This window comes from Typopeltis vanoorti, chromosome 11 (assembly GCF_054136105.1).
Source record: "Typopeltis vanoorti isolate ZY-2024b chromosome 11, IOZ_Tvanoo_1.0, whole genome shotgun sequence".
Classification (NCBI taxonomy): Eukaryota; Metazoa; Arthropoda; class Arachnida; order Uropygi; family Thelyphonidae; genus Typopeltis; species Typopeltis vanoorti.
The window spans coordinates 36,247,869-36,257,532 of NC_143559.1; the positions used below are offsets into that span (position 1 = coordinate 36,247,869).

Below are 9,664 nucleotides of genomic sequence, written 5' to 3' on the forward strand. Positions count from 1 at the left end.
TTTTCTGAGGTGCCTTGGATATAGGGTATGGTGATGGATTTAGAGTAAGCCTTGTTGTGAGGGGGGGGGGGTTGTGGTTTATCGGTTTCAATATTTTTTGGATTTTTTTTGGGAGGGGGGGGGGTAATTTCCTTAAGCTATTTAGTAAAAATGCATAACCAACGTCTAAGCCACGAGAAGCAATGATTTATAGATAAAAAGAAATTTTGAAGATTCCTCTGATAATGCAAAGTAAGGAAAACTAACAAAAAAAAAGTATGAGAGAGAGAGAGTGAGATCCATTGTGTTTTATTGTTTCTGAAGATACAATAAAAGAATAATAAAGAAATGTGTTTGAAAACAGGTTGCTTTAGGGAACCATATTTATATGTAGTTTCTTATGTTTTTTGGTAAAATATAGGTTACACTGAGAACTTACATGGTACTTAGCTATTTCAAACACATTATTGAGCTGGTTATTGCATATGTAAAGTTATTTAAAGTACATTTATTTGAGTTTGCACTTTACTTTTGATGCAAAAACATAGTTCACTTTTTTATAGTTAAAAGAAGAAAAAGCAAATATTTATGTAGAAGATTTACATTATCCACAGATGTTGATACTGAGAAAATTGTAGCAAATACCTTCTACTGAAAATTGAAAAGCTCTGTAAGGTAATATATATATATATTTTTTTTTTACAGTTTACATTTGAACGTATTTTCATTCTTAACAATTTTAAGCATGCAAAGGAAGAATAATCATACTTTTAATTCATTACCACTTTCCATCCCATCACTGGGATCTGTCTGGCAAAGATCCCAGTGATCACAAATGACGACCAGTGACAAATGCAAAATGAATCATATATACAGATATAGGTTATAGTTCTAATGTTAAGATGGTGCTACTATAATAGTCTGAAGAAGTTCATTTCATTGGAAAACCCTGAGTTCAAATCTCATCTGGAATGTGAGTAGCATTTATAAGGGCTCTTCAAAGGTAGCCAGAGTTCCACTCCATGAAACCTATAACCTTGACACTTTCTTGCAAAAATTGACAAACCATTCTTTTGTTGGGTCAGTTTCATTTTGGTGTTATCTCAAGAACCCAACATTATTTTTCATTGTCACACAGTAATCAACATTCATTATGTAAAAATTATAGAGACAACTATCATGTTGGACTATCATCTTTAAATCCACTGGATTTAATAGGTTATAATATAGATAGTTAAACCAACTAGTTTTGCCATATATGCTAGTGGCTTCTTCTGTGTTGGGAAGAACAAAAACTACAAACCTACACACACACACACCAGCCAATACATACACAAAAAATGATACCACCACCCAACACAAAAACTAGGAGTCATAAGCAACCTTAAACACAGAGCATTAACAATTTGCTTGAATGAACAAACTCTAAACCAAGAATTCTAAGTCATTCATGATACGTTTGTGAAAAATGGCTACAATAAAAAAACAGTTCATAAGATCCTCCATAAAAATACCACTAAAAACAAAAAAGATTACAAGAATGCCATAGCTTTACCTTATGTTAGTGGTATTCCAGGAAAAATAGACGGAACACTACATAAATACATCAAGACTACCTTCAAATCCTTGACAAAAGTAAAAAATTTACTCAGTTCTTCCAAAGATCCTGTTTCATACCTGGCCCACCCAGGGGTTTACAAAATCCAATGCACATTGTAACCTACCCTACATAGGGGAAACAGGATGCATGATCCTAATCAGAAAAAAAAATTAAAAGTTTAGAACCTCCTCATCAGAGTTTTTTTAAGGTGCTTATGATATATAATTTATTTATTTGTTTTTATAGTAGTATTTGGCAAGCTTGTATAGGCTTACAGTAGACAATGAAGACAGCCAGCTTGAAGGGAAAGGCATACAACAAATATATTCTGGATTTCAGTTTTAATGATGAATTAAATGTGTCTGTGTTGTTTGTTGAGATTGCTTAGGCAAGTTTTTAAAGCTTGGTAGCTGTGGGGCTAAATGGTATAAAAGTTAGCTTTATTGGGGGGAAGTGGGAAAGAAGGTACAGCCTTGGACCATACCTTTTTTGAAGTATGTGGACAAAGGATGCAAGATATTGGGGGCAGAAATTTTTCCTGTAGAAGAAGAATTGTGTTGATTATTCTGAGACATCCATAAGAAAGGCAGATAATCAAATTTGACTAGTAAATCTTAATTTTTGAGTGTGATGTTCTTAATTTTGTTTCTGGAGTTGTATTTTTTTAATATAGGTGGGGAAAGGACTTGTCAACTTCTTGAGTGTCATTGCTAGTTGTTTAGCTAAGTGATAATTAGGGCTCTAGTTTCCTTGAACTACTATGTTGTTTTTGTGTTTTGGAAAAAAATAAATTCTGGTGGGGGGGGGGTGCAGCATAATTTGGAAACAGCTTTTTAGCAGCATTATTTACCATGTGAATTTAGTAATTCTGTTGTTTTCTTTTTAATGTAGTTTATTTCAGGCAAGTCCCCCCCCCATGGAGGATTGCCTGAAAAAAAATTGTAATACTGCCGCCACCATTATTCTAACCCCCACCTTCTGGGGTAGGAAGTAGAGTTAAAATATATCTTAGCAGTTAAAATATATCTATCTAGCTACTTAAATCCAGATATTTATTATTATTATTAAGAGAGACCTTCAGGGAGTCAGAGACTCATCGAGGGAGGCCACATACTACACTCACACACACACCAGCTATCATACTTATTCTTGAATTCATTCGCACTGCTTGCACTCACAACATCCAATGGCAATCCATTCCAGTCATGCACCATCCTCTGAGAGAAAAATCTAGCCCTCACACCCTTCTTGGCAGCTTCATTCTCAGCTTCCAAGATGCTCTCTCGTCCTTTCCCCACTTGCTCTCACCACTGATAGAATGGTCAATGAGTTCAAGGAGTGGTATGATAGACTTTGTGTTTCCTGGGAAAGTCCTCCCGCAATGAGTCTCTTGACTCCATGTAGCCAGAATAATAATAATAATTTAGAATTTCTTTATTTCTTTTCTTTTTTTTTTCTTTTTTTTTTTTGCTGCTTAATTTTTTTTGTGATTTTTTGTTAATTTAATCCATTTCAGGATCATGTCATTAGAGAAAAAAGGTTTATGTCAATGTGAAAAAAAGTTACAAAAATGTAAATAATAAAAAACATACATCATTGGAGGAAACAAGATAGGAAATGAACACAGAAAGTCATTTGAACCTAGAACTGTTTCTAGTATATCTGTTGTAGGCATAATTTTTTCCCTTCAAAACTGACCTAAAATGGTCATATTGAAATGAAAAATTGTAATAGTTATTCTAAATAGGAAATTTCATTAAATTCCATGAACCTAGGAAAGAATTATCATCTTAAATTGTTTTGCCAATTAAAGTGCAATTTAACAATACTCTTTCATCCTAATCTGTTAACAAAACCTATTCTCCTACACTTGACACATTATACCAAATGAACATTAGGTTAACAGACTCTTATTGAATTGTTCATTGAGTTGAATCTCAGTGGTTGATATTCACATTATTCAAAGAATGCTATTAAAAATAAATAAAGAAATAAAAAAGATGGGATTATCAACATATATAAAATCTTTTTGTAACTTTGATCCAATTTTTAGTTATATGTGTATTTATCACATATATAATTATTTAATTTTATTTTGACAAGTTTTCCTGCTAGATGATAAATACCATATACAAGGTAGGTTCAAAAAGTTTCAGGACTGACATACAAAATTTGTGCCAATTTTAAAACACTGCGTGACAGCACCATCTATGGGGAGGTTAGTGTACCAGTTTCAACTCTCTACCTGTATCATTCAGTTGGAGGCACTCGTTTGACAAACACGTGGCAAGCTAAGTAGCTGTAATGTTAAAATTTGAGTACTGTGCTGTGATAAAGTTTTTCGCCAAAGAAGGGCTTTCTCCAAGTGCTATCAAACAGCCATTGGATGTGTTTATGGAGAAGCTTCTCCTTCATTTTCCACCATGAAGGAATGGACTAAACAGTTTCACCTAGGAAGAGTTTCACCAGAGAGAGAGAGAGAGAGAGAGAGAGCATCGAAGATTATCCTTCATGATGGTCGGCCTGTGGAAGTGATGACTGAGGAAAATGTCTCTCTTGTGTGAGGAAGAACTATTCAATGACAGACAGCTGAAGCTCACAGAAATCTCAGCAAGGTTGGGGCTTTCTATAACAACCATCTTTTGCATCATTCATGAGAAGCTTCACATGATGAAGGTAGGTGCCCCAACTTCTCTCTTCCATTCAGAAGGACCATCGTGTTACCTGTTCCCACAAATTTTTAGAGCTTTACCAAGGGAATCAGAGAGAAGTGCTGGAATCCATTGTCCTTGGGGATGAAACCATGGTCTAGCCCTCTTTCCAAAAGGGAATCCATGGAGTAGTGCAATCCAGGCAAAGCACTGACTAGGAAAAGCCAAGGTCACTCAGTCCACCAAGAAGATCATGGCAACCAATCTTTTGGGATTGCCTGGGAATTCTCTTAATTGACTTTAGGGAAAGGAATACCACTGCGAATGCAGAATATTATGCTTCAACAAACTGTGCAACGCAAGAAAGGAGAAGACATGAGGAATGCTGAGTCATGGAATTTTCCGGCTTCATAATAATGCTCCAGTTCATACGGCTATTGTTGCGAAGGACTGTGGCTTCCAGGAGATTAAACACCCATTCTACAGCCCAGATCTAGCACCCAGTGCTAGATCTGGGTGCTAGGCCCTAAATGCAGTTTTAGGCCATTTTGCAGACAAAAGTACAGACTGTTTTTTTAAGGGCATAGAAATGTTAATTCAAAGATATGTACAGTGTGTTAAAGTAAAGGGAGGTTATGTCGAAAAATGACATAGTTGCTTTCTTTCTATCACCTCTAAAAGTTAATCCGGCCAGAAACTTATGGAACCACCCTCGTATCATTAAATTCCAACCGCCCAGTGCAGAATTATTGATATCGATTTATCCTCCATATTTTGTCAGAAAAAATGAACTTGTTGAAACCAAATGGGAACCACATTGGCACCTCTTTGTGGGTGTCTGTATCCTTTATTCCAAATGTTATTCAATCCATCCAATCTGAGCAGAGTTATTGTAGCATGACTTTTTTTTTCCTTTTTATCCTTCAACTGGTTCAGTTAAAATTGAAATTTGAATAGCTTTTCAAATTTTTAGAAAAGATTTTAAATACCAAAAACTTCAATAAAAGCTATCTTTGTTTAATTATTAAGAGTTTAATTCATTGAATTTAAATTATTGTTATTAAAGGAAGGGGGGATGCTTAAGCCTGTTTTCCATCTATAAAGGGATGGTATCTAAATCTTGATTGTAACATCACATGAATTCTTTTATGTCATTTAAGATTTTTGTTTTTAAATATGATGCTTGGTTTGGTTTTTAATTATTTTAGTTTAATTATTGCTAGTTCATATATTAGTTAAATGAAAAAAAAAAATGAAAAAAATCTCTTTGGTTCACTTGATATAAAGAGGGCACTTTTACCAAGAAACATTATAAGGGCTTTACATCTGAATGTGAGTTTGGAAAATTTTTTTTCCTCATCTTTATACAAAACAAATTGGCTAGAGAATACAGGCATTTGATACATTCAGTTAATTGGGATTATCTGTGATCACATTATTAGGTTTCTGTGAAGTCAATCACTTGGTCATGACAGGCAATTGAGCCTAAGATATAAGCAAAGAAGATGGAGATGAGAGAATTTTGAAAAAAATAATGTTTATTTTAGGCAATAAAAAATGTTGGATGAAGATAAATTGAGAAGAGATTGATATTGCATTGATGGATAATTGGGCAGTCTCAAAAACAAATGCATGTATTTTGAAAATACACTGTGGTCCTAAACTAATTCTCTCTCTCTCTCTGATGGGATTGTAACATCAGAATCATAAAAGGCATTTAGTAAACTGAGGAAATGTGGAGAGTTTGGTATTTGCATTTTGTATTATCTAAATGCACATGCACAATGAAATGCTTTATCAACTGTTATTCTCTTGTTCTACACCTTTTTTTTCTGGGATTCACTTTAAAAAAATAAATAAGTTACAGATGACATCATTATGTAGATAATAATGTATACAAAGAAATTATCAATAAACATAATAAACTTTCTGCATTTGCTGTACCAAATACTATTATAATGAATTCACTCATTGTAACAACCAGAAAGTCCCAACCAGACACAGTCTGCATCATTGCCATGCTAAATCAAATTTAGCATAGCAAACCATTCATCTGGTCTTCATAAGTTTAGCTATGGTGAAAATTGACTGTATCTTCTATTAGTGAAAATCAATTTTTTGATTTACACATGCACAAAATAAGATCTGCTTTCCTCCACTTTATTATACATCATTTTAATGCTAGTAATGCTTAAGTAATATAAAATACTAGTCAATGCACTAGCAGGCAAAGCATTTTTTATATTAAGACTGGTATAAAATATATGTGGATTATATACTATATATAATGTGCATTTGATTATTTTCCAGAATTTTTCCAAGTCTGATGGTAATTTCTTACTTAAGGATTTGATATGTTACTCATCTTTTGAATGTGAAGATGTTCCTAAACAATGGAAGACAAAAGAAAATATTGAATAGCTCAGGTCCTCATTGAATCTCATTTGAATAGATGAAATGAACTCTGGAATTTCCTCTTCCATCTTCTTTATACTTAACATTTTTGAAATTAAAAGAACTGAATGTTTTTTTTTTTTTTTTTATGTTCAGCAAAATTATATAATTATAATAGCTCTTCCAGATTTGTATTAAAATAGGAATCATTATTTTTTTTATATTTATATATCTCTTAAGATATAAATTTTTTAATTATATTGCAGTATTTACTTTAATATATAAAAAAATCAGGTATGTAGTTACCTGTTTATTTTACAAAATAAGATAGAGAAGAGATATTCGCTTCTGCATACTATTTAAAAGAGTTCTTCTGCCAGTCTTTTATTGGACTCAAATTTATCTCACATGTATGTTACATATGCATACCTAACAATTGCAAGGATTGATGGCAATTTTTGTTCTGCTCTCCATTTTTCCCAATGAGTTCAGTTTTCTCTTTTGATTTTTCACAAGAAAAACATTAAAATTGTGGCCTAGCTCAATTCCTGTACTTAAACCTGATTAAAACATCATTATTTATCTTTTATAAAATGAATATTTATTAATTTATTGTGATACATATTTATGAAGATAAGGATAAAATAAGTGTATTTATATAATGATCTCGACTATATGATACGTAATAAAGTATGCAGTGGATATTGTGTATTCTATTTAACAATCAAAAATCAGTTATATAAATCACAAATACAAAACCATGATACTTCTGGTAATTCCCTTTCAGCCCAGATACATTCAAATGTGCCAACTATCTTATGATTTTTCAAGGATAAAGATGCTTCATTTTTCTGATTTTGATCACTAACAACAGAAGTATCCCACTCTAGTTTTAACCCTTAATGACAAAGGTATTAATGAATTAACTTCAATATAGGTGCATCATTTGGGACCACTTGACTTGAACTAAACTGTTTTACTTGTTATTTCATATATGAGAAATATGAAAGGAATGTCTTTCAGCAGTTGAAATTTCTGCTATACATTCTTTACTCTATTTTGTTCACAAGAGATATAAAAGTGAATTTCACTTTGGAAGCATATGTTAAATAATAGAATTTATAATCTCTTTTAAAAAGTGACATCCAGTCTAGCTTAGCAATAAATTTATTTAATACTGGAAATATTATTATTATTATTATTATTTTCCTGACACCCATGGAGTCACAAAACTCATCAAAGAAGGTCAATTCAAACAAATGAATACATACAAAGTCTATCATATTGCTCCTTAAAATCATTCACAGTCTGTACATTCACCATCTTCTCAGGCAATACATTCCATGCTTATACCACTCTCCAGCAAAAAACTTCTTACCCTTTTACTCACTACCTCCTTTTGCAACTTTCAGAGATGGCCTATTGTCCTTGTTCCTCTTCCTCGTTCTATCATATGAAAACTTTCCTCAGTGTTAATGTTCCCTTCAACAGCTTAACCCCTTTGCCTACTATCCACCAATCTCTGCAATCTGCATGCCCTCAGTCTATCATCATAATCAATGTTGTACAGTCCCGGACATAATTTTTTTTATCTGTTTCTACACCCTCTCCAACTTCATCTCCTTCAAATTCCGGTGACCAGATCTGAGCACAGAAATCCAGATGTGGTCTCATCAAAGCTTTATACAATGGAACCAGCACACTTTTATCTTTCATGGTCAATGTTCTCCTCAACATTGCTGCAATTATCTGAGAAGTCTTCACAACCTTTGCAGTATATCCCCAAAACTTTAAATCCCAAGCCTCCATAGCTCAGTCAGTATAGACTGAGCCCTTTGGTCGGAAAGACCTAGGTTCGATTCCCATCAGTGACATGAAGAACCTTATCTGGTCTCTTTCAACCAAAGGTGAGTTAGCTGGTTTCATACAGAGGTGGAGGGCTTTTTTCTCCTGGAAACTCGGGTTTTTCATCCCTCAGAACGGGAAAACCACCCTGTGACCACAGGCATAGGGCCAACTACCTTATCCTCCAGTTACGGTTACAGTTATAAGAATATAAACCCCCAACACTGTAAAAGAGGGAAGGATTAAGAAAGAAAGAAAGAACTTTAAATCCATATCCACAAGATCCCTAGCTTTCTCCACTTCTTCCAGTATAACTTCCCCAAGTGAGTACGAAGCATCCATTCTGTCAATCTTACATTTAGTTGCATTAAACTGACATCCCCCATCCTTCCAGCCTATTCAAATCCACTTGAAGAGACAAAACATCTGCATTATTACTAATAGCCCTTCCAAGCTTCACATCATCTGCAAACAACTGAACATCTCTCTGTAATCCTGTTACAATTTCATTGATGTAAAGATTGAACAACAATGGTCCCAGGACTGAACCTTGTGGAACTCCACTTGTTACCTTCCTACATCCTGATACCACTCTCCCATATAGAACCCTCTGATATCTATCAGAGACCCATTAAAAATCAACTTATCATGTAGTACCCTGGTAATTAGTTTACGGAATTAACAACGCATATAAAGTATATTAATTAAAGGTAACTTTAATGAATAACTTCTATATTTCGGCAACGTCACATTGCCATCTTCAGGAACATAAAAATATGGTATGTGCACGCAGGCACTAACACAATGTGACGTTGCCGAAATATAGAAGTTATTCATTAAAGTTACCTTTAATTAATATACATTTTTGGAAATTATGGAGACAACTACCGTGTTTGAATAAAAACTTTAGTTTACTATTACTAAAATTTTACATTTCCCACCAGTTTTTTTCCCACCAGAGGTCAGGCCAACAATTGTGGTAGCGGTTAGTCAGTGTCTTTAACGAACCAGTATGATTGTGGTATAGCTTGTTTCCTGTGTATATTTGTACGCTCCAGAAGATGACCTTAACATAAAGGTCGAAACGTCGAATTGTAAAATTTTAGTAATAGTAAACTAAAGTTTTTATTCAAACACGGTAGTTGTCTCCATAATTTCCAAAAATGCATTCGGATCACCGTGCAAGCCTAAAAGA

At 33.7% G+C, this 9,664-nt stretch overlaps 1 protein-coding gene across 1 annotated transcript in view; it reads left to right on the top strand.

Moving 5' to 3' along the window:
• The window catches only part of LOC150101444 (calmodulin-lysine N-methyltransferase), a 296,337-nt gene extending 289,011 nt beyond the window's left edge, over positions 1 to 7,326 (top strand). Inside the window, exons 11-12 of the mRNA XM_090400523.1 lie at positions 543 to 654; positions 6,541 to 7,326. Of these exons, the coding sequence (XP_090256649.1) occupies positions 543 to 617 (75 nt within the window). The 3' untranslated portion in view covers positions 618 to 654; positions 6,541 to 7,326. The remainder of the gene's footprint in view (positions 1 to 542; positions 655 to 6,540) is intronic.
• Positions 7,327 to 9,664: the final 2,338 nt, after the last annotated feature.